Raw genomic sequence first — 25,901 nt, 5'->3', positions numbered from 1 at the left:
AGGAAGTGATCTAGTTTCATTCTTTTACAAGTGGCTGACCAGTTTTCCCAGCACCACTTGTTAAAGAGACTGTCTTCTCTCCATTTTATATTCTTGCCTCCTTTGTCAAAGATAAGGTGTCCATAGGTGCGTGGATTTATCTCTGGGCTTCCTATTTTGTTCCATTGGTTTATATTTCTGTCTTTATGCCAGTACCATACTGTCTTGATGACTGTGGCTGTGTAATAGAGCCTGAAGTCTGGCAGGTTGATTCCCCCAGTTCCATTCTTCTTCCTCAAGATTGCTTTGGCTATTCAAGGTTTTTTTGTATTTCCATACAAATTGTGAGATTATTTGTTCTAGCTCTGTGAAAAATATCGTTGGTAGCTTGATAGGCATTGCATTGAATGTATAAATTACTTTGGGTAGTATACTCATTTTCACAATATTTATTCTTCCAATCCACGAACACGGTATATTTCTCCATCTATCAATGTCCTCTCTGATTTCCTTCACTGGTGTTTTATAGTTCTCTATGTACAGGTCTTTTGTTTCTGTCAGTTCAGTTCAGTTCAGTTCAGTTCAATCGCACAGTCATGTCCGACTATCCGCGACCCCATGAATCACAGCAGGCCAGGCCTCCCTGTCCATCACCAACTCCCGGAGTTCACTCAAACTCATGTCCACAGAGTCGGTGATGCTATCCCGCCATCTCATTCTCGGTTGTCCCCTTCTCCTCCCGCCCCCAACCTTTCCCAGCATCAGTCTTTTCCAGTGAGTCAACTTGTCGCATGAGGTGGCCAAAGTATTGCAGCTTCAGCTTTAGCATCAGTCCTTCCAATGAACACCATGGATTGATCTCATTTAGAATGGACTGCTTGGATCTCCTTGCGGTACAAGGGACTCTCAAGAGTCTTCTCCAACACCACAGTTCAAAAGCATCGATTCTTCGGCGATCAGCTTTCTTCACAGTCCAACTCTCACATCCATACATGACCACGGGAAAAACCATTGCCTTGACTAGACGGACCTTGGTTGGCAAAGTAATGTCTCTGCTTTTTAATATACTATCAAGGTTGGTCATAACTTTCCTTCCAAGGAGCAAGCGTCTTTTAATTTCATGGCTGCAATCAGCATCTGCAGTGATTTTGGAGCCCAAAAAAATAAAGTCTGACACTGTTTCCACTGTTTTTCCATCTATTTCCCATGAAGTGATGGGACCAGATGCCATGATCTTTGTTTTCTGAATGTTGAGCTTCAAGCCAACCTTTTCACTCTCCTCTTTCACTTTCATCAAGAGGCTTTTGAGTTCCTCTTCACTTTCTGCCATAAGGGTGGTGTCACCTGCATATCTGAGGTGATTGATATTTCTCCCAGCAATCTTGATTCCAGCTTGTGCCTCTTCCAGCCCAGCATTCCTCATGATGTACTCTGCATAGAAGTTAAATAAGCAGGGTGACAATATACAGCCTTGACGTACTCCTTTTCCTATTTGGAACCAGTCTGTTGTTCCATGGCCAGTTCTGACTGTTGCTTCCTGACCTGCATACAGGTTTCTCCAGAGGCAGGTCAGGTGGGCTGGTATTCCCATCTCTTTCAGAATTTTCCACAGTTTAATTTGATCCACACAGTCAAAGGCTTTGGCATAGTCAATGAAGCAGAAATGGATGGTTTTCTGGAAATCTCTCGCTTTCTCCATGATCCAGCGGATGTTGGAAATTTGATCTCTGGTGCCTCTGCCTTTTCTAAAACCTGCTTGAACATCTGGGAATTCACGGTTGACATATTGCTGAAGCCTGGCTTAGAGAATTTTGAGCATGACTTTACTAGCGTGTGATATGAGTGCAATTGTGTGGTAGTTTGAGCATTCTTTGGCATTGCCTTTCTTTGGGATTGGAATGAAGACTGACCTTTTCCAGTCCTGTGGCCACTGCTGAGTTTTCCAAATTTGCTGGCATATTGAGTGCAGCACTTTCACAGCATCATCTTTCAAGGTTTGAAATAGCTCAACTGGAATTCCATCACCTCCACTAGCTTTGTTCGTAGTGATGCTTTCTAAGGCCCACTTGACTTCACATTTCAAGATGTCTGGCTCTAGGTCAGTAATCACATTATCGTGACTATCTTGGTCGTGAAGATCTTTTTTGTACAGATCTTCTGTGTATTCTTGCCACGTTTTCTTAATATCTTCTACTTCTGTTAGGTCCATACCATTTCTGTCCTTTATCGAGCTGATCTTTGCATGAAATGTTCCCTTGGTATCTCTAATTTTCTTGAAGAGATCTCTTGTTTTTCCTATTCTGCTGTTTTCCTCTATTTCTTTGCATTGATCACTGAGGAAGGCTTTCTTATCTCTCCTTGCTATTCTTTGGAACTCTGCATTCAGATGCTTATATCTTTCCTTTTCTCCTTTGCTTTTCGCTTCTCTTCTTTTCACAGCTATTTGTAAGGCCTCCTCAGACAGCCAGTTTGCATTTTTGCATTTCTTTTCCATGCGGTGGTCTTGGTTCCTGTCTCCTGTACAATGTCACGAACCTCCGTCCAGAGTTCATCAGGCACTCTATCAGATCTAGTCCCTTAAATCTATTTCTCACTTCCAATGTATAATCATAAGGGATTTGATTTAGGTCAAAACAAAATGGTCTAGTGGTTTTCCCTACTTTCTTCATTTTAAGTCTGAATTTGGCAATAAGGAGTTCATGATCTGAGCCACAGTCAGCTCCTGGTCTTGTTTTTGCTAACTGTATACAGCTTCTCCATCTTGGCTGCAAAGAATATAATCAATCTGATTTTGGTGTTGACCATCTAGTGATGTCCATGTGTAGAGTCTTCTCTTGTGTTGTTGGAAGAGGATGTTTGCTATGACCAGTGCGTTCTCTTGACAAAACTCTATTTGCTTTTGCCCTGCTTCATTCCGTGCTCCAAGGCCAAATTTGCCTGGTACTCCAGATGTTTCTTGACTTCCTACTTTTGCATTCCAGTCCCCTATAATGAAAAGGACATCTTTTTTGGGTGTTAGTTCTAAAAGGTCTTGTAGGCCTTCATAGAACTGTTCAACTTCGGCTTCTTCAGCATTACTGGTTGGGGCATAGGCCTGGATTACTGTAATATTCAATGGTTTGCCTTGGAAATGAACAGAAATCATTCTGTCGTTTTAAAGATTGCATCCAAGTACTGCATTTCGGCTGGAAGAAGCACAAGCTGGAATCAAGATTGCTGGGAGAAATATCAATAACCTCAGATATGCAGATGACACCACCCTTATGGCAGAAAGTGAAGAGGAACTCAAAAGCCTCTTGATGAAAGTGAAAGAGGAGAGTGAAAAGGTTGGCTTGAAGCTCAACATTCAGAAAACAAAGATCATGGCATCTGGTCCCATCACTTCATGGGAAATAGATGGAAAAACAGTGGAAACAGTGTCAGACTTTATTTTTTTGGGCTCCAAAATCACTGCAGATGCTGATTGCAGCCATGAAATTAAAAGACGCTTGCTCCTTGGAAGGAAAGTTATGACCAACCTTGATAGTATATTAAAAAGCAGAGACATTACTTTGCCAACCAAGGTCCGTCTAGTCAAGGCAATGGTTTTTCCCGTGGTCATGTATGGATGTGAGAGTTGGACTGTGAAGAAAGCTGATCGCCGAAGAATCGATGCTTTTGAACTGTGGTGTTGGAGAAGACTCTTGAGAGTCCCTTGTACCGCAAGGAGATCCAAGCAGTCCATTCTAAATGAGATCAATCCATGGTGTTCATTGGAAGGACTGATGCTAAAGCTGAAGCTGCAATACTTTGGCCACTTCATGCGACAAGTTGACTCACTGGAAAAGACTGATGCTGGGAAAGGTTGGGGGCGGGAGGAGAAGGGGACAACCAAGAATGAGATGGCAGGATAGCATCACCGACTCTGTGGACATGAGTTTGAGTGAACTCCGGGAGTTGGTGATGGACAGGGAGGCCTGGCCTGCTGTGATTCATGGGGTCGCGCAGAGTCGGACACGACTGAGTGACTGAACTGAACTGAACTCCATTTCGGACTCTTTTGTTGACCATGATGGCTACTCCATTTCTTCTAAGGGATTCCTGCCTACAGTAGTAGATATAATGGTTATCTGAGTTAAATTCACCCATTCCAGTCCATTTTAGTTCATTGATTCCTAGAATATCTATGTTCACTCTTGCCATCTCCTGTTTGACAACTTCCAATTTGCCTTGATTCATGGACCTAACATTCCAGGTTACTATGCAATATTGCTCTTTACAGCACTGGACCTTGCTTCTATCACCAGTCATATCCACAACGGGGTATTGGTTTTGCTTTTGTTCCATCCCTTCATTCCTTCGAGAGTTATTTCTCCACTGATCTCTAGTAGCATACTGGGCACCTACCGACCTGGGGAATTTCTCATTCAGTATCCTAGATCGATCCTGGGTGTTCTTTGGAAGGACTGATGCTAAAGCTGAAACTCCAATACTTTGGCCACCTCATGCAACGAGTTGACTCACTGGAAAAGACTCTGATGCTGGGAAAGGTTGGGGGCGGGAGGAGAAGGGGACGACCGAGAATGAGATGGCTGGATGGCATCACCGACTCTGTGGACGTGAGTTTGAGTGAGCTCTGGGAGTTGGTGATGGATAGGGAGGCCTGGCGTGCTGTGATTCATGGGGTCGCGGAGAGTCAGACATGACTGAGCGACTGAACTGAACTGAACTGATCCTATCATTTTGCCCTTTGATACTGTTCATGGGGTTCTCAAGGCAAATATACTGAAGTGGTTTGCCATTCCCTTCTCCAGTGGACCACATTCGGCTGTGGCCCATGTGATCAGATCGACTAGTTTCCTGTGATTATGATTTCCGTGTGTCTGCCCTCTGATGCCCCCTCGTAATACCTACCATCTTATTTGGGTTTCTCTTACCTTGGGCGTGGGATATCTCTTCACAGCTGCTCCAAGTAAGCACTCTGTTGCACCTTACCTTGGATGAGGGGTATCTCCTCAAGGCCGCCCCTCCTGACCTTGAACGTGGAGTAGCTCCTCTCAGCCCTCCTGCGCCCGCGCAGCCACCGCCTATTGAACGTGGGGTAACTCCTCTCGGCCCCCGGCCCTGGCCTCAGGCGTGGGGTAGCTCCTCACAGCCGCAACAGTTTGGGTGGCCGGTTGCACCGGGGCTGGCGTCTCTCGCTTCTGCGCCACCGGGGCCGGCGTCTCTCTAGGTAGATATATTCCTAAGTATTTAATTCTTTTCGTTGCAACAATGAATGGAATAGTTTCCTTAATTTCTCTTTCTATTTTCTCTTTATCAGTGCATAGGAATGCAAGGGATTTCTGTGTGTTGATTTTATATCCTGCAACTTTACTGTAATCATTGATTAGCTCCAGTAGTTTTATGGTAGAGTCTTTAGGGTTTTCTGCATAGAGGATCATGTCATCAGCGAACAGTGAAACTTTTACTTCTTCTTTTCCAATTTGTATTCCTTTTATGTCTTTTTCTGCTCTGATTGCTGTGGCCAAAACTTCCAGAACAATGTTGAATAGTAGTGGTGAGAGTGGGCACCCTTGTCTTGTTCCTGACTTTAGGGGAAATGCTTTCCATTTTTCACCATTGAGAATAATGTTTGCTGTGGATTTGTCATATATAGCTTTTATTATGTTGAGGTATGTTCCTTCTATTCCCACCTTCTGGAGGGTTTTTATCATAAATAGATGTTGAATTTTGTCGAAGGCTTTCTCTGCATCTATTGAGATAATCATATGATTTTTATTTTTCAGTTTGTTAATGTGTTGTATTACATTGATTGATTTGCGGATATTGAAGAATCCTTGCATCCCTGGGATAAAGCCCACTTGGTCATGATGTATGATCTTCTTAATGTGTTGTTGGATTCTAATTGCTAGAATTATGTTAAGGATTTTTCAATCAGTTCAGTTCAGTTCAGTCGCTCAGTTGTGTCTGACTCTCCGCGACCCCATGAATCACAGAACGCCAGGCCTCCCTGTCCATCACCAACTCCCGGAGTTCACTCAAACTCATGTCCACAGAGTCGGTGATGCCATCCAGCCATCTCATTCTCTGTCGTCCCCTTCTTCTCCCGCCCCCAACCTTACCCAGCATCAGAGTCTTTTCCAGTGAGTCAACTCGTCGCATGAGGTGGCCAAAGTATTGGAGTTTCAGTTTCAGCATCAGTCCCTCCAATGAACACCCAGGATCGATCTCCCTTAGAATGGACTGGTTGGATCTCCTTGCGGTACAAGGGACTCTTGTTAATCAGTGAAATTGACCTGTAGTTTTCTTTTTTTGTGGGATCTTTACCAGGTTTTGTGATTAGGGTGATGGTGGCCTCATAGAATGAGTTTGGAAGTTTCCCTTCCTCAGCAATTTTCTGGAAGAGTTTGAGTAGAATAGGTGTTAGCTCTTCTCTAAATTTTTGGTAGAATTCAGCTGTGAAGCCATCTGGACCTGGGCTTTTGTTTGCTGGAAGATTTTTGATTACTGCTTCTATTTCCATGCTTGTGATGGGTCTATTAAGATTTTCTATTTCTTCCTGGTTCAGTTTTGGGAAGTTGTACTTTTCTAAGGATTTGTCCATTTCTTCCAAGTTGTCCATTTTATTGCCATATAGTTGCTGATAGTATTCTCTAATGATCCTTTGTATTTCTGTGTTGTCAGTTGTGATCTCTCCATTTTTGTTTCTAATTTTATTGATTTGGTTCTCCCTTTGTTTCTTGATGAGTCTGGCTAGTAATTTGTGAATTTTATTTACCCTCTCAAAGAACCAGCTTTTGGCTTTGTTGATTTTTGCTGTGGCCTCTTTTGTTTCTTTGGCCTTTATTTCTGCCCTAATTTTTAAGATTTATTTCCTTCTACTAACCCTGAGGTTCTTCATTTCTTCCTTTTCTTGTTTCTTTAGGTGTAGAGTTAAGTTATTTAGTTGACTTTTTTCTTGTTTCTTGAGGTGTGCCTGTATTGCTATGAACCTTCCCCTTAGCACTGTTTTTACAGTGTCCCAGAGGTTTTAGGTTGTTGTGTTTTCATTTTCATTCATTTCTATGCATATTTTGATTTCTCTTTTGATTTCTTCTATGATTTGTTCGTTATTCAGCAGCGTGTTGTTCAGCCTCCATATGTTGGCATTTTTAATAGTTTTTCTCCCATAATTGAGATCTAATCTTACTGCATTGTGGTCAGAAAAGATGCTTGGAATGATTTCAATTTTTTTTGAATTTACCAAGGCTAGATTTATGGCCCAGGATGTGATCTACCCTGGAGAATGTTCCGTGTGTGCTTGAGAAAATGGTGAAATTCATTGTTTTGGGGTGAAATGTCCTATAGATATCTATTAGGTCTAACTGGTCTATTGTATCATTTAATGTTTGTGTTTCCATGTTAATTTTCTGTTTAGTTGATCTATCTATAGGTGTAAGTGGGGTATTAAAATCTCCCACTATTATTGCGTTGTTGTTAATTTCCCCTTTCATACTTGTTAGGAATTGTCTTACATATTGCAATGCTCCTATGTTGGGTGCATAAATATTTATAATTGTTATATGTTCTTCTTGGATTGATCTTTTGATCATTATGTAGTTTCCTTCTTTGTCTCTTTTCACAGCCTTTGTTTTAAAATCTATTTTATCTGATAGGAGTATTGCTACTCCTGCTTTCTTTTGGTCTCTATTTGCGTGGAATATCTTTTTCCAGCCCTTCACTTTCAGTCTGTATGTGTCCCTCATTTTGAGGTGGGTCTCTTGTAGACAACATATATGGGGCTCTTGTTTTTGTATCCATTCAGCCAGCCTTTGTCTTTTGGTTGGGGCATTCAACCCATTTATGTTTAAGGTGATTATTGATAAGTATGATCCCGTTGCCATTTTCTTTATTGTTTTGGGTTCGAGTTTATACACCCTTTCTGTGTTTCCTGTCTAGAGAAGATCCTTTAGCATTTGTTGGAGAGCTGGTTTGGTAATGCTGAATTCTCTCAGCTTTTGCTTGTCTGTAAAGCTTTTGATTTCTCCTTCATATTTGAATGAGATCCTTGCTGGGTACAGTAGTCTGGGCTGTAGGTTATTTTCTTTCATCACTTTAAGTATGTCTTGCCATTCCCTCCTGGCCTGAAGAGTTTCTGTTGAAAGATCAGCTGTTATCCTTATGGGAATCCCCTTGTGTGTTATTTGCTGCTTTTCCCTTGCTGCTTTTAATATTTGTTCTTTGTGTTTGATCTTTGTTAATTTGATTAATATGTGTCTAGGAGTATTTCACCTTGGGTTTACCCTGTTGGGGACTCTCTGTGTTTCTTGGACTTGGGTGATTATTTCTTTCCCCATTTTAGGAAAGTTTTCAACTATTATCTCCTCAAGTATTCTCTCATGGTCTTTCTTTTTGTCTGCTTCTTCTGGGACTCCTATGTTTTGAATGTTGGGGCGTTTAATATTGTCCCAGAGGTCTCTAATATTGTCCTCATTTCTTTTAATTCATTTTTCTTTTTTCCTCTCTGTTTCATTTATTTCTACAACTCTGTCTTCTAGCTCGCTTATCCTGTCTTCTGCCTCCGTTATCCTACTCTTTGTTCCCTCCAGAGTGTTTCTGATCTCATCTATTGCACTATTCATTGTATATTGACTCTTTTTTATTTCCTCTAAATCCTTATTAAACCTTTCTTGCATCTTCTCAATCCTTTCCTCCAGGTTATTTATCTGTAACTCCATTTTGCTTTCAAGATTTTGAATCATTTTCACCATCAAAATTCGAAATTCTTTATCAGGTAGATTCCCTATATCTTCCTCTTTTGTTTGTGTTGGTGGGCATTTATCTTGTTCCTTTACTTGCTGGGTATTTCTCTGCCTCTTCTTCTTGCTTATATTGCTTTGCTTGGGGTGGCCTTTCCGTCTTCTGGCAGTTTGTGGAGTTCTCTTTATTGTGGAGTTTCCTCACTGTGTGTGGGGTTGGACGGGTGACTTGTCAAGGTTCCCTGATTAGGGAAGCTTGGTTCGGTGTTCTGGTGGGTTAGCTGGCTTTCTTTTCTCTGGAGTGTAATGAAGTGTCCAGCAATGAGTTATGAGATGTCAGTGGGTTTGGAGTGACTTTGGGCAGCCTGTATATCGAAGCTCATGGCTATTTTCCTGTGTTGCTGGAGAATTTGCGTGGTATGTCTTGCTCTGGAACTTGTTGACCCTTGGGTGGTGCTTGGTTTTAGTGTAGGTATGGAGATGTTTGATGAGTTCCTATTGATTAATGTTCCCTGGAGTCAGGAGTTCTCTGGTGTTCTCAGGATTCGGGCTTAAGCCTCTTGCCTCTGGTTTTCGGTCTTATTCTTGGAGCAGCCTCTAGACTTCTCTATCTGTCATTTCCAAGGTGGTTCTCTCTGTTTTAGCTTCTGTTTGCTGGTCTCTTCAGTGTCTAATTTCCGCCCTGACACTAGGGGGCGGTGGTGGACCCTTTTTAAGGGTCAGTTGTTCAGTCCTGTTCTGGGAAGGGAGGAATGATGCAGACAAATATCTATGGCGTCTGTGGGGAGTGCTCGCAGTGTCTCGGCCACAGTGGGTTTGTCCCCGCTCACAGCATGTGTGCTGTCCCAGTCTACACTGCACAGGCTCTAGTTTGCTCTTCTGGGAACTGTCCGATGCCAGCGCTGGGTTGTATGCACTTCCCAGGTCTGAGCGGCTCAGGTTGTCCTCGGGTACTCCACAAAGGCGCAGACTTGGTTGGGCCTGCGTTTTGTGCCTTCCCCGGTCCAAGCAGCTCAGGTGACCAGGTGTTTGGCGAGTGTAAAACAAATACATTTTAAAAAATAATTAATTAATACTGAGAGAAAAGACAGTGGAACAATAAGTAACTGTCATTGTGTGGCAGGTTGACATTTAAAAGATTTAAATTTAAATTTATAGTTTTGAAATGATATTGTTTCTTTACTATGTTAATTGAACTATCTCCAAGGAACAGCTCAAGGAAGAGTCAAATTAATTTTATCAATGTTTTCTAAAATATCCATGAATGTTATTAACTCTCTTTCCTTGTAAGAGGCACAACCACACTTATAACAGACATAAGCCACCAACTATTCAATCTTGCTCTCTCTTAACAGATTCAACAATGAATTAGGGATTTTCTGGTGGCTTGGTGGTAAAGAATCCACCTGCCAATGCAGAAGACCTGGGTTTTGATTCCTGGGTTGGAAGATCCCCTGGAGAAGGAAATGGCAACCCACTCCAGCATTCTTGCCTGGGAAATCCCATGGACAGAGGAGCCTGGTGGGCTACAGTGCATGGGGTCACAAAGAATCAGACATGACTGAGCGACTAAAGAACAGAAGAACAGAAATTCAGAAAATAAACAAGAATTACAAGTATACATTGATTTGATAACCCACAGAAGGAGACAACTACATAAAATCTATCTGGAGATGAACATCATTCTTTTTACAAACCACAGTTAAAGTTATTCCAAAATTATATAAGTTACACAAGAAGAATGGATGGCCATATTTTCCGTTTTCCTAGAAAATTTTTAGTGTTTGATAGACCAGCCAAAGGAGATATTTCATGGAGGATTTTGGCAAGCCTCTAATTGAGTTTTTCTGGGGCTATCAGTTGACTGTTCTGGATTTTCCCAGTCATCATCATAAACTTTTTAAACTGATCATTTTGTGATATTTTGTACACTTGCAAAGGAAATGATAAGCTCTCCAGAGATATGTCTTCCAGTTTTACAAAGCATTTAAATTAAACAACATATTTAGCTGTTGATCTACTAAGGAATTTCCTGTAGCTTTTATCAGTTCAGTTCAGTTCAGTCGCTCAGTTGTGACCAACTCTGCGACCCCACGAACCGCAGCATGCCAGGCCTCCCTGTCCATCATCAACTCCTGGAGTTCACCCAAACTCATGTCCATTGAGTCAGTGATGCCATCCAACCATCTCATCCTCTGATGTCCCTTTCTCCCCTGCCCTCAACCTTTCCCAGCATCAGGGTCTTTTCGAATGAGTCAGCTCTTTGCATCAGGTGGCCAAAGTATTGGAATTTCAGCGTCAACATCAGTCCTTCCAATGAACACCCAGGACTGATCTCCTTTAGGATGGACAGGTTGGATCACTTTTAAAGTCATGTTTAAAATTCATGAATTTGTTGTTTACTTTTTAAAGAGTCAAAAGAGAAGCTAGAAATAAAAACCTCTTTGATTCCTTAGCATCCCAAAGTCATGAGTTATTCCAAAATCATCAGTGTATATGTTTAGCCTTACTACTTAACACATTAATATGCTTTACAGAGTGACACAAGTTTGGCTAAACAAAATACGCTTTTCATGAAAAACTGGATACTATAAGAAACTATAGAATATTTATTGTCTATTTACTATTACTACCTTTTTCATTGTTATAGTGGTGGTGGTTTAAACACTAAGTCCTGTCTGACTTTTATGACCCCAAGGACTATATAGCCTGCCGATTTCCTCCGTACATGTGATTTCCCAGGCAAGAATACTGGAGTGGGTTGCCATTTCCTTCTCCACATTTTTATAGTAAGTCCTGTCAGTAAATAATATTAATTTAGGATTGGGTAAAGTAAGCTTCAAAAGCTCTGTTTTGTGAATGGACACAAATTGAACAAACACAGCCATAACATTCTCTTTCACTGGATAAGATTAGTAAGGAAGGAGGATTGATTATTTCACTAGTTATATGAAAACAGTTAAACAGTTAATATGAAAAGGAAAATGTAAAAGTATTTCATAATGCTGAAACAAATGCAAAAAAATAACTACTAGAAAGAAGCAGGTTAAATGATTCTAGGAACTTCTATACGCTGATATTAGTGTGATGGTGGATTCCACCATCCAGTGTGGGGAAAACCTTTGGACTTATCACATCTAAAATTATAATTTAGTTAGTCTACTCATCATCCATCTACATTGGCTAGAATAAAATTCAAAAGGGTAGGCTCTCCACCTGTTTTGTGCAATAATTATTCTAAACACCTAGGGCAGTTATTTGGCAAAGAATAGTAAGAACATCCAATAAGAATAAACTTTTCTTTCTGAATCATAGTAGTAAAAGGATAAAGTTTAATTCCTCTTTTGAGGAGGATTTTGTAATCATGGTGATTTAATTCAAGTTTGGATAGATGCAGTATACTTTGCTCTGATGAAAACAATTTAATAAGAAGACTGAGAAGAATTTTAGAAATTAGATATTAACTAGGGTGGGACTGTGGGAAGAATTATTCAATTATTTTAGCTGCTGCTTTATGTTCTTGTCCTCTAAGATAAGGTAATTTGATTGGCTCAACACTAAGATGATATGGGTCTGAAACAGATTTCTCTATGGAGTAATAATTCTCTTTTGGTAATCTGCACATAGAAGAGCAGTTAATATATCTATAAAACTAAATAATAATTTGAAGGAACAACAGAAAGTACAACATACTATTTTCTCATATCCTAATTTTCAGTTTTTTAAAAAAGGATCATAAAACATGTCTGGCTATTTTTGTATTTTCTGACACTTGTTTCTCTTTTTTTAGTGATGAATAGAATTTCATGTGATAAAGATAAAACCTTTGGTATCTCCTAAAGCCTCTGATATCTCCAAACTGAACACCTTCATTTTGTAGAAAAAGTAAACCAGAGAGGTTTCTTGAGTTATTTACTGTCACAGAGCTAATTAAAATACTAAATTTCTTTTAATCATACATTATATCATTATATATAATCCAAATGTTTGAAAATATATTATCATATATTCTATTGTAGTGTTTCAGTATGCAGCTTTGTTAAATTTTACAATTCAGTATTATTCTTTTCTGTTGTAGCAGGCAATTTTTTAAAAATTTCCTGTTAAAAATGAAAAAAATCTCTGTTACTTTTTGAGAATGAGGCCAATTATATTTTTTCATTATCCTTAGAACAAAATGTAGACCTCCTTTTGTTGAGGTTGAATTACATACCTATTTATTTAATAATGACATAAAAGAAGCTTTTAGAACAAAAAGGAATAAACAATTGAGAAAATTTTCTCTAGGCTATGATTAGATTTTTATTATTCATATATTGTATATAGGATATGTATGGCAACAGCACAAAGAAATGAAGAGTGAAATATGAATCAAGATCTCCTTTCGATGTTTGCTGGCTAATGTTTTTGTTTAGGACTTAATATTTTAAGAAGACTTTTTTTTTATTGGAGGCAAATTACTTTACATTAATATATTGGTTGCTTTTGTCATACACTGACATGAATCTGCCCCGGGTGTACATGTGTTTCCCCTCTTGAACCCCCCTCCCACCTCCCTCTTCCCCATATCCTCCCTCCGGGTCATCCCTGTGCACCAGCCCCAAGCTTCCTGTATCATGCGTCAAACCTGGACTGATGATTCATTTCACATATGATAATATACATGCTACAATGCCATTCTCCCAAATCATCCCACCTTCACCCTCTCCCACAGAGTCCCAAAGACTGTTCTATACACCTATGTCTCTTTTGCTGTCTCGTATACAGGGTTAAGGTTACCATCTTTCTAAATTCCATATATATGCGTTAGTATGATTGATAGAGTGCCTGATGAACTCTGGACGGAGGTTCGTGACATTGTACAGGAGACAGGGACCAAGACCATCCCAATGGAAAAGAAATGCAAAAAAGCGAAATGGCTGTCTGAGGAGGCCTTACAAATAGCTGTGAAAAGAAGAGAGGCGAAAAGCAAAGGAGAAAAGGAAAGATATAAGCATCTGAATGCAGAGTTCCAAAGAATAGAAAGGAGAGATAAGAAAGCCTTCCTCAGTGATCAATGCAAAGAAATAGAGGAAAACAACAGAATAGGAAAAACAAGAGACCTCTTCAAGAAAATTAGAGATTCCAAGGGAACATTTCATGCAAAGATGGGCTCGATAAAGGACAGAAATGGTATGGACCTAACAGAAGCAGAAGATATTAAGAAGAGGTGGCAAGAATACACAGAAGAACTGTACAAAAAAGATCTTCATGACCAAGATAGTCACGATAACGTGATCACTGACCGAGAGCCAGATATCTTGGAATGTGAAGTCAAGTGGGCCTTAGAAAGAATCACTACTAACAAAGCTAGTGGAGGTGATGGAATTCCAGTTGAGCTACTTCAAGTCTTGAAAGATGATGCTGTGAAAGTGCTGCACTCAATATGCCAGCAGATTTGGAAAACCCAGCAATGGCCACAGGACTGGAAAAGGTCAGGCTTCATTCCAATCCCAAAGAAAGGCAATGCCAAAGAATGCTCAAACTACCGCACAATTGCACTCATCTCACATGCTAGTAAAGTCATGCTCAAAATTCTCAAAGCCAGGCTTCAGCAGTATGTAAACCGTGAACTCCCAGATGTTCAAGCAGGTTTTAGAAAAGGCAGAGGCACCAGAGATCAAATTGCCAACATCCGCTGGATCATGGAGAAAGCAAGAGAGTTTCAGAAAAACATCTATTTCTGCTTCATTGACTATACCAAAGCCTTTGACAGTGTGGATCACAATAAACTGTGGAACATTCTGAAAGAGATGGGAATACCAGCCCACCTGACCTGTCTCTGGAGAAACCTGTATGCAGGTCTGGAAGCAACAGTTAGAACTGGACATGGAACAACAGACTGGTTCCAAATAGGAAAAGGTGTACGTCAAGGCTGTATATTGTCACCCTGCTTATTTAACTTATATGCAGAGTACATCATGAAGAATGCTGGGCTGGAAGAAGCACAAGCTGGAATCAAGATTGCTGGGAGAAATATCAATAACCTCAGATATGCAGATGACACTACCCTTATGGCAGAAAGTGAAAAGGAACTCAAAAGCCTCTTGATGAAAGTGAAAGAGGAGAGTGAAAAGGTTGGCTTGAAGCTCAACATTCAGAAAACAAAGATCATGGCATCTGGTCCCATCACTTCATGGGAAATAGATGGAAAAACAGTGGAAACAGTGTCAGACTTTATTTTTTTGGGCTCCAAAATCACTGCAGATGCTGATTGCAGCCAATAAATTAAAAGACGCTTACTCCTTGGAAGGAAAGTTATGACCAACCTTGATAGTATATTAAAAAGCAGAGACATTACTTTGACAACCAAGGTCCGTCTTGTCAAGGCAATGGTTTTTCCCGTGGTCATGTATGGATGTGAGAGTTGGACTGTGAAGAAAGCTCATCCCTGAAGAATCGATGTTTTTGAACTGTGGTGTTGGAGAAGACTCTTGAGAGTCCCTTGGACTGCAAGGAGATCCAACCAGTCCATTCTAGAGGAGATCAATCCTGGGTGTTCATTGGAAGGACTGATGCTAAAGCTGAAACTCCAATACTTTGGCCACCTCATGCGACGAGTTGACTCACTGGAAAAGACTCTGATGCTAGGAAAGGTTGGGGGCGGGAGGAGAAGGGGACGACAGAGAATGAGATGGCTGGATGGCATCACCGACTCTGTGGACATGAGTTTGAGTGAACTCCGGGAGTTGGTGATGGACAGGGAGGCCTGGCGTGCTGTGATTCATGGGGTCGCGGAGAGTCGGACACGACTAAGCGACTGAACTGATGCTGTATTGATGTTTTTCTTTCAGGCTGACTTCATTCCGTATAATAGACTCCAATTTCATCCACCTCATTAGAACTGACTCAAATGCATTCTTTTTGATGGCTGAAAAATACTCCATTGTGTATATGTACCAAAACTTTCTTATCCATTTGTCTGCAGATGGACATCTAGGTTGCTTCCATGTCCTCGTTATTATAAACAGTGCTGTGATGAACATTGGAGTACATGTGTTTCTTTCAATTCTGTTGTCCTCGGTGTGTACGCCCAGGAGTGCGATTGCTGGATCATATGGCAGTTCTATTTCCAATTTTTTGAGGAATCTCCACATTGTTCTCCATAGTGGCTGTACTAGTTAGCATTCCCACCAACAGTGTAAGAGGGTTCCCTTTTCTCCACATCCTCTCCAGCATTTATTGCATGAAGACTTTTGGATAGCAGCCATTCTGACTGGTGTGTAATGGTATCTCATTGTGGTTTTGATGTGCATTTCTCTGATTATGATGGATGTTGAGCATTTTGCATTTTTTCATGTGTTTGTTAGCCATCTGTATGTCTTTTTTGGAGAAATGTCTGTTTAGTTCTTTGGCCCATTTTTTGATTCAGTCATTTATTTTTCTGGAATTGAGCTGTAGGAAATATGAATCAAGATCTCCTTTCAATGTTTGCTGGCTAATGTTTTTATTTTGTTTAGGACTTAATATTTTAAGAAGACATATATTTTTTTTAAGTCTGCTATAATTCCCAGTTTTACCATTAATGACTGTTAAGTAAATAAAGATAATGACTAAAATTTTTCAAGTAAAAAGATTCACCAGTTTTCCTTCCTGAGTAATTTTTATTATGTTTTTCTTGGTTTAATCAAGTTATTTGACATCAGACATTTAAAATGTATTATGCTTTAAGAAGGGCTTCCCTGGTGGCTCAGATGGTAAAGCATCTACCTGTAATGTGGGAGACCTGGGTTTGATTCCTGGGTTGGGAATATCCCCTGGAGGAGGGCATGGCCACCCACTCCAGTGTTCTTGCCTGGAGAATCCCCGTGGACAGAGCAACCTGGTGGGCTACAGTCCATGGGGTCACAAAAAGTTGGACACAGCTGAATAACTAAGCATAGCACAGAGAGAAGTTTAGCAATTTTAAAACAGAAAGAATAATCTTATACTTTAAATGTAAGTTTATTTTCTCCTCTGCTATTCTGAGGTAGAATTCTTTTCCAGTAAATACATGTTTTATCACAGAATTTATTTAGAATTTGAATAACTTAAAATGATATGATGCAATTTACTTCTTCCTCTTTTTCTTATTACCATGAAATTGAAAATTTTGCTTCATTTCTAGTGTCTACCTTAGCATGCTGACATAAAAGGAGATGCATGAACAGTCTGCATTTCACAACTGCTCTCATAAATTGATCAAACATGAATTTAGCATGAATACTATAAATACATTGAAACAATGAATTCTCATATTAAATATGCAGACGGCTTGTAAGACCTTGATAGAAGACAGTTTGGGGTTCCCTGATAGCTCAGTTGGTAAAGAATACATCTGCAATGCAGGAGACCCTGGTTCGATCCCTGGGTTGGAAAGATCCTGTGGTGAAGAGAAAGGCTACCCACTCCAGTATTCTGTCCTGGAGAACTCCATGGACTGTACAATCCATGGGGTCGTGAAGAGTCAGACATGACTGAGGGAGTTCATTAGACTAGTGATGGAAAGAGTTGCCTTTGCCTCAGCTGATTAACATTCAGGCTAATACTTCTTTGTATGTATATACCAAGCTCCTTTGAGAACCTTGGTACCGTTCTGTGACCAGTGTTAGGGAACTGCAGCTCCTTCTTATTGAAACAAACTCAATTACAGAGTTTCATGGTATACAGCCTATGATTTTTAGAGTAAAAATATAATTTGTTAGCTTTAAATATTTTGTTCTTCAGTTCAGTTCAGTTCAGTTGCTCAGTCGTGTCCGACTCTTTGTGACCCCATGAATCACAGCACGCCAGACCTCCCTGTCCATCACCAACTCCCGGAGTTCACTCAAACTCATGTCCATCGAGTCGGTGATGCCATCCAGCCATCTCATTCTCTGTCGTCCCCGTCTCCTCCCACCCCCAATTCCCTCCCAGCATCAGACTCTTTCCAGTGACTCAACTCGTCGCATGAGGTGGCCAAAGTATTGGAGTTTCAGCTTTAGCATCAGTCCTTCCAATGAACACCCAGGATTGATCTCCTCCAGAATGGACTGGTTGGATCTCCTTGCAGTCCAAGGGACTCTCAAGAGTCTTCTCCAGCACCACAGTTCAAAAGCATCAATTCTTCGGCGATCCGCTTTCTTCACAGTCCAACTCTCACATCCACACATGACCATGGGAAAAACCATAGCCTTGACTAGATGGACCTTGGTTGGCAAAGTAATGTCTCTGCTTTTTAATATGCTATCTAGGTTGGTCATAACTTTCCTTCCAAGGAGTAAGCGTCTTTTAATTTCATAGCTGCAATCAGCATCTGCAGTGATTTTGGAGCCCCAAAAAATGAAGTCTGACACTGTTTCCACTGTTTCCCCATCTATTTCCCATGAAGTGATGGGACCATATGCCATGATCTTTGTTTTCTGAATGTTGAGCTTCAAGCCAACTTTTTCACTCTCCTCTTTCACTTCCATCAAGAGGCTTGAGTTCCTCTTCACTTTCTGCCATAAGGGTGGTGTCATCTGCATATCTGAGGTTATTGATATTTCTCCTGGCAATCTTGATTCCAGCTTGTGCTTCTTCCAGCCCAGCATTCCTCATGATGTACTCTGCATATAAATTAAATAAACAGGGTGACAAAATACAACCTTGACATACTCCTTTTCCTATTTGGAACCAGTCTGTTGTTCCATGTCCAGTTCTAACTGTTGCTTCCTGACCTGCATACAGGTTTCTCAAGAGGCAGGTCAGGTGGTCTGACGTGCCCATCTCTTTCAGAATTTTCCACAGTTTATTGTGATCCACACAGTCAAAAGCTTTGGCCTAGTCAATGAAGCAGAAATAGATGTTTTTCTGAAACTCTCTTGCTTTCTCCATGATCCAGCAGATGTTGGCAATTTGATCTCTGGTGCCTCTGCCTTTTCTAAAACCTGCTTGAACATCTGGAAGTTCACGGTTCACATATTGCTGAAGCCTGGCTTTGAGAATTTTGAGCATGACTTTACTAGCATGTGAGATGAGTGCAATTGTGTGGTAGTTTGAGCATTCTTTGGCATTGCTTTTCTTTGGGATTGGAATGAAGCCTGACCTTTTCCAGTCCTGTGGCCACTGCTGAGTCTTCCAAATTTCCTGGCATATTGAATGCAGCACTTTCACAGCATCATCTTTCAGGATTTGAAATAGCTCAGTTGGAATTCCATCACCTCCAATAGCTTTGTTTGTAGTGATGCTCTCTAAGGCCCACTTGACTTCACATTCCAAGATGTCTGGTTCCAGGTGAGTGATCACGCCATTGTCATTATCTTGGTCATGAAGATCTTTTTTGTACAGTTCTTCCGTGTATTTTTGTCACCTCTTCTTAATATCTTCTGCTTCTGCTCGGTCCATACCATTTCTGTCCTTTATCGAGCCCATCTTTGCATGAAATGTTCCCTTGGTATTTCTAATTTTCTTGAAGAGATCTCTTGTTTTTCCTATTCTGTTGTTTTCCTCTATTTCTTTGCATTGATCGCTAAGGAAGGCTTTCTTATCTCTCCTAGCTATTCTTTGGAACTCTGCATTCAGATGCTTATACCTTTCCTTTTCTCCTTTGCTTTTCGCTTCTCTTCTTTTCACAGCTATTTTTAAGGCCTTCTCAGACAGCCATTTTGCGATTTTGCATTTCTTTTCCATGGGGATGGTCTTAGTCCCTGTCTCCTGTACAATGTCACGAACCTCCGTCCAGAGTTCATCAGGCACTCTATCTATCAGATCTAGCCCCTTAAATCCATTTCTTACTTCCACTGTATAATCATAAGGGATTTGATTTAGGTCATATCTGAAAGGTCTAGTGGTTTTCCCCACTTTCTTCAATTTAAGTCTGAATTTGGCAATACGGAGTTCATAATCTGAGCCACAGTCAGCTCCTGGTCTTCTTTTTGCTAACTGTATACAGCTTCTCCATCTTTGGCTGCAAAGAATATAATCAATCTGATTTCGGTGTTGACCATCTGGTGATGTCCATGTGTAGAGTCTTCTCTTGTGTTGTTGGAAGAGGGTGTTTGCTATGACCAGTGCGTTCTCTTGGCAAAACTCTATTAGCCTTTGCCCTGCTTCATTTCGTGCTCCAAGGCCACATTTGCCTGTTACTCCAGGTATTTCTTGACTTCCTACTTTTGCATTCCAGTCCCCTATAATGAAAAGGACATCTTTTTTGGGTGTTAGTTCTAAAAGGTCTTGTAGGTCTTTCTAGAACTGTTCAACTTTGGCTTCTTCTTTTTTTTTTTTTTTGTTTGTTCTTAGGAGGTCTTAAAAATACTTCAGGAAAGAGTACAATTACTAGGAAATTCACTATTTGATACATATCTTTGGAAAAATAAACTTTGATCCAAAGTTTCAAATAATGAAACAATCGGTTGGGAGAAAGTTTGCCACATCCCTTTGGGAAAACCTGCGATAAGCCTTTAGAGGATAGACCCTCGTGATTCAACTTTTTCACATTTTCTTGCCAACATACTTAGTATTACATGCTTTATTTGACAGTGCTTCAATTCCCCATTTTATATCCCGAATAGTTTCCTAAAAGACTGTTGTTGCTTTTCCCCAAGAGCTTAGAGGAAAAGCTTACATTCCTTAGTAGCTCATCTGGAGTATGCAGGATCAGTTCAGTTCAGTTCAGTCGCTCAGTTGTGTCCGTCTTTGCGACCCCATGAACCACAGCACGCCAGGCCTCCCTGTCCACCACCAACTCCCGGAGTTCACTCAAACTCATGTCCATCGAGTCGGTGATGCCATCCAGCCATCTCATTCTCTGTCGTCCCCATCTCCTCCCACCCCCAATCCCTCCCAGCATCAGAGTCTTTTCCAGTGAGTCAACTCGTCGCATGAGGTGGCCAAAGTATTGGAGTTTCAGCTTTAGCATCAGTCCTTCCAATGAACACCCAGGACTGATCTCCTTTAGAATGGACTGGTTGGATCTCCTTGCAGTCCAAGGGACTCTCAAGAGTCTTCTCCAGCACCACAGTTCAAAAGCATCAATTCTTCGGCGATCAGCTTTTTTCATAGTCCAACTCTCACATCCACACATGACCACGGGAAAAACCATAGCCTTGACTAGATGGACCTTGGTTGGCAAATAGGAACAGATTATATTATTGCTAACCTCCATGCCCAATGTCTCTATACTACTTGTTTTTTTCTGTTCATACAGTAATAAAATCTTTCTCCATGATTTCTTAACTAATGTAAATTGATGCCCTCCAGTTTCAGTCTTCTGAAAAGTTATACTTATGAGGAAATCGACTCAGCTTTAAAGTTTGCAGGTTAGAAGGTTGAGGGTAATGGCGAAATTTAGAAAGCAACATGAATAACCAACTAATCCTCCCGGATCTTAAAAGCAAACCAATAAATCACTGTTAAGCTTCAAATGAAACAATTTCATCTTCAGACAACTATTTAGAAACCTTCAAAACAGAGCCCCAGACTGAGTCAGCTTCTGGAGCAAGCTGTGGGTTTGTCACAGCTGTTTTAGTGCATTTCGTGCCAGCCCTTCACAGCCCTTCACAGCCCCGTTCCCCAGCCCACTGTTCGCAGACTAAGCCCCAGTTGTTCAGAACTTTCCATGCGATATCCACCTCATTCTTTTTCTTTTTGGCCCAGTGCCATGAGCTAAATGTTTCCAGAATCTATCACATCAGGATTTATCAGGCCTGTGTTTTGTTCTCTCAGGATCTTTTCATGAGAAATTAGCAAGTCGTACTGGGAAATTCATCTACACTGAGCTGTAAATGGAAAGCAATTTCATTATGTCCTGTGGCTAGTAGGTCAATTATTGGTAGTTTAAACGGTATTATGAGATTCACAATACCTTAAACCAGTAGTCTTCAAATATTTATCTTTTTAAAATTATCATCATCTAGTGATCAAACCGTGTTTTCAAATAAAATTTTCTATAAAATAGGTACAAGTGAAAACATTCCCATTAAAGTAGGGGATAGGACAGGGATACTCTATTTTTCCCTCCTCCCTGCTCTCTGAGTGGCCTCAGAGAGTCTCTGAGGAATTTCTGCAGTTCCACAAACAGCCTGCAAATGATCCTATTAATGCAGGGGGATAACTGCTTGTAAGAATGTCAGGCACATGTCTAGCACTTTGAAATCAGTGGTTTTTAACAGGGCTGATTCTGCCTGCCATGCGGACTTTGGGAAATATCTGAGGAAGGAAGCAGGTGCTACTGGCATCTAGTGGGCAGCGAAGAGGACGTTGCTAAACATCCTACAATGTTCCAGCCTAAAATGTCACAATAGTACTAAGATTAAGAACGCCTGCTCACACAGAGTAGGCTAGCAGAAGCTGCTGGGAGTTGGGGGAGGAAACGGGGACTATGGGGGAGGAGGGAAGACTCCAGTCCCTGGAATCAGAGACTTAACTAGAGAGCAACTCGGGCTTGCTCAGGGTTGGGGAAGGTAGAGAAGGCAGAAACCGCAAAACTGTGGGATTTAAAAGTTGGTTATGTTTTCAGGCTAACTTGCATTTGACAGCAGCTAGATCCAGACAAATAAGCTCAGCACTTAGCTAGCAAAAATATTAAATAGAAATTTACTATGTGACTAATAACCACCATGAGTTGCCTCATGAACTCCAAAGTTGAGGGCTTCCTGCCTGTGGTGCAGGAAGAATCGGCTGCGTCTGGAGGTGACCCTGGTCCACTCAGTCTCCAGGGAGCAGAGCTGAGCCAGGTGCATGAACAAGGCTTCCTGGGGTCCAGTGCCCACCACCTTTCTTCCTCCGGTGTAATGTCTACTGCATCCGCTCCTGAGCCAGAAGGATGCGAGAAGGCTCTCTCTCCGAAAAATCCCATCCTCCTTCAACCGTCCTGTGCAGAAGGCAGGTGCCTCCGTGTGCCACATCCTCACACCAAGGAAAAGCTCTCTCATCTAGACGCCTCTCGCTGGGGCCCATCCTGACCTCTGACCCGGTCACTACCCCGTGTTGTTCCTCAAAAAGAGATCACTTAGAATATTTACAAGATAAATAAAATATTTCATTACAAGTGTTAACCCGGTTAAGCGCTTTTGCTCGCTTCCCATCTCCTGAATAGGCTTCATTTAAAGGCCCCAGAGGCACCAAGTGACAGTTTTACGCGGGTCATCAGTTCGAAAGCTCTGGAGAGTCTAAGAGAAAACATACAGTAAGTCCCCCACCCCACCCCCGCCGTCATTATATAGAAAAGAGACAGAAAGGAAATCCTCCTCACCCGGGGGCCCCTTTTGTGTTGTTCCTGCCAACGCAGCAGCCCTCCTGCTATATAGACCGCGCGCCGGCCCCTCTGCACTGAACTCCATCCCCGCGCCCAGCAGCCATGGGGAAGGTGAGCCCCGCGCCGGCGGGAGGGGCCCTCAGCCCGGCTGCAGGCCAGGCCTCTGAGCCTCTCCTTCCCTTCCTTGCAGATCACCTTCTACGAGGACCGGGGCTTCCAGGGCCGCCACTATGAGTGCAGCAGCGACCACTCCAACCTGCAGCCCTACTTCAGCCGCTGCAACTCCATCCGCGTGGACAGCGGCTGCTGGATGCTCTACGAGCAGCCCAACTTCCAGGGCCCGCAGTACTTCCTGCGGCGCGGCGACTACCCCGACTACCAGCAGTGGATGGGCCTCAGCGACTCCATCCGCTCCTGCCGCCTCATCCCCCACGTGAGTCCCGTCCCCCTGGGCCTTCCGTGGCCTCGGGTCAGCCGTGGTCAGGTTGTAGGACGGTGGCCTTCCTTTGCTGGTTCTAACCGGGTTCTCTTTTCCTTTTTAATGTCTCTTAATTGAGATTGTATTTTTCCTTTGCTAATATTAAACCCACCTCTACTAGGGAGAAGTGGCATGGTATTTGTTCAAAGTGTTTATGCCACAGGCGATGAACTCCTCACACTCCGGTGGTCTTAGGCTAGTCCCTGGGCTATTTGTCTCTTTTCTCACCTGTAAAATGGGGCGACTAGGGCGGCTAATTCATAGAGCTGTGATGAGGTGGGAAGGAGATTGCCTGTCACCTGGCAAGCTACCCCCTCCTCCAGATATTGACTACTTTGAACAACCAGGGTCTCACAAGTCCTGCTTTTTGATTCGGCAAAACAACTAACCAGCAATGTGACTCCAGTAGCCCCTGAAAAGCCAAATAAAGCACAAGCAGCCTGGAATTCCACAGTTAGGGATGGTGTAATTTGACTGTGACTGAGTCCTGTGGAAAATGTACCTCTTTGGGTAAGTTTGAAAGCCCCTCAGAGGGTTTAATGCCTTGATAGGACCCAGACTGGCATTAGGAGCCTGGAAATCTCAGCTTCCGCCTTCCAGTGCTGACTCTTCTGATTACAGCCTGAAAGCTCTAGTCATTAGTTTCTCATAAAAGAAGACAACGTGGTGTGTGTCAGGCGGTTGTGAAGATCAGATTAGACAATGGATATGTGAACCGTTTGCAAACCATGGAAGATGCTTTCTTAGCAGTTTTTGTGCCTCAGAATGAATTGCTTATGAGATACTTTGCTAAGGAGGGTTTGATGGTGGAAGAAGGAAAACTGAATATGTACCTGCCAGGAAGAAACAAGCAGATAAAAGCACAAGTGCTCAGAAGAGACAGGATTCACTCAGGACTAACAGCCTCCCTTCCATTTTCCTAAAGATCTATATTCTATCCATCTAGGCAGGGCTCCTTCATGATTTTGAGCTTCTATTTTTATTAATAACCTAAAATTATTTTGACAGATCACGTTAGAGCTAAGAAATGAAACTTAACCGTTAACAATGGCTCTTGCTTTTCAGGACTTTAGAACAGCAGGACTCAAAGCAGAAAGGCAGGAATTAGATGTCTGGGCTGAATGATCACCATTCTGTGCCTTACTTACTCTGGGGAAAGCAATTCTGCTTCCTCTCTTCCCAGCCTCTTCTAATGCTACTGAGATCCAAAATAATGCCTTTTGCGAGGGATATATTTGCTTTTTAATTTTAACATCTAATTATTTTATATCCTCCAAGGGGACTCCAGACCATCAGAAATCTATCCAGGAAAGACCAAACAATTATATATGAAAATTGTTACTTAAGAGTGGTACTCTTATTGGTACTAAATGTAGTTCATGTAGGTTGTGGCCCTGGAAAACTCTAGGGAGAACCACGCGTATCTTGATCTATGTGAACAGCGCTCCCTTCGGTTCTGCCGTGTGCAGTCTACCCAGTTGCACACAGTGGCCCTGGTGTTGCCTGTCTTTTAAACTTGTCATCCCTGATGTAAAAAGATTTTGTAAATGCCCGTTCCCCGAGGGCTGTGAGTGATTAGTGGCTAAGGACTAGGTTTTCTGACTTCTCCCATGTGCCGATTCCTGAACCCACAGACTGGTTCCCACCGGCTGAGGATCTACGAGCGAGAGGACTACCGAGGCCAGATGGTGGAGATCACGGAGGACTGCTCCTCACTTCACGACCGCTTCCACTTCAGTGAGATCCACTCCTTCAATGTGCTGGAGGGCTGGTGGGTCCTCTACGAGATGACCAACTACCGGGGTCGGCAGTACCTACTGCGGCCGGGGGATTACAGGCGCTACCACGACTGGGGTGCTACAAATGCCAGAGTGGGCTCCTTGAGGAGGGCCGTGGATTTCTATTGAAGTATTTTTACTCTACTCGTTTCTCCACATGAAAGTTAATAAAATATTTCCTGTGTGCTTGATGCAATAATGTGTTTCTCTCTTCCTTTCAAGCTCCTTGAAAGGGCTCAACAAAAATAAGGCAGGGAATAATGTGGATTTTCTTACAAGTATCAGCAGGAAAGGTGATGGGGAGTAGTAAAGAGGGCAGGCTCAGGACAGAATGCCTGGTGCCACAACCACTAAAGAGCTTTAGTTGATCAACAAGTTGCTTAACATTTCTGTGCCTCAGTTTCCTAGTTTGCAAAACTTGGTGTAATGATACTCTTCATTTCTTAAGTTTGTGGGGTGGATTAAAGAAGTTCTTATTTTACAATCCTTGACACATTTCAGCTTTGCATATAGTAGTTTTTAGGAAACTGTTCTGCAAGCTTGCTGGTGAAACATCTGGTCATCTTAGTACTCTTTCCTTAGTAGAACTCCCTTTTGGAGACCACATTAAGTAAGATGGCTAAGTGCAGTTGCATAAGAGGGAGACAGAGATAGACAGAAATAGATGTGTCTAACACATCTTTGGTATAAATAAATGTGACTACCAGAATAGT

General features: G+C 41.9%; 1 protein-coding gene across 2 annotated transcripts; it reads left to right on the top strand.

Annotated features, from left to right (window-relative positions):
- The first annotated feature begins 22,294 nt into the window (after window positions 1-22,294).
- On the top strand, window positions 22,295-25,317 carry LOC129538337 (gamma-crystallin F). Of its 2 annotated transcripts, none has more exons than XM_088842030.1 (3): window positions 22,295-22,411; window positions 23,123-23,365; window positions 25,045-25,317. In XM_088842030.1, the coding sequence occupies exons 1-3, from the start codon at window positions 22,295-22,297 to the stop codon at window positions 25,315-25,317; spliced, it is 633 nt and encodes a 210-aa protein (XP_088698156.1). The 2 variants fall into 2 exon arrangements, with proteins under 2 accessions (XP_088698156.1, XP_055254431.1); XM_055398456.2 differs by lacking the exon at window positions 22,295-22,411 and adding an exon at window positions 22,933-23,043.
- Window positions 25,318-25,901: the final 584 nt, after the last annotated feature.

The sequence above is a fragment of the Moschus berezovskii genome, chromosome 2 (assembly GCF_049115385.1).
Source record: "Moschus berezovskii isolate FMDL1 chromosome 2, NW_MosBer_1.0, whole genome shotgun sequence".
Taxonomy (NCBI): Eukaryota; Metazoa; Chordata; class Mammalia; order Artiodactyla; family Moschidae; genus Moschus; species Moschus berezovskii.
This window is presented reverse-complemented; position numbering and strand designations above follow the sequence as displayed.

Coding starts and splice junctions, on each gene's coding strand:
- LOC129538337 (XM_088842030.1), top strand. CDS start 22,295: ATGAGTTGCCTCATGAACTCCAAAGTTGAGGGCTTCCTGCCTGTGGTG. Junction 22,412..23,122: donor AGGGAGCAGAGCTGAGCCAG/GTGCATGAACAA, acceptor CCTTCCTTGCAG/ATCACCTTCTACGAGGACCG. Junction 23,366..25,044: donor CCTGCCGCCTCATCCCCCAC/GTGAGTCCCGTC, acceptor CTGAACCCACAG/ACTGGTTCCCACCGGCTGAG.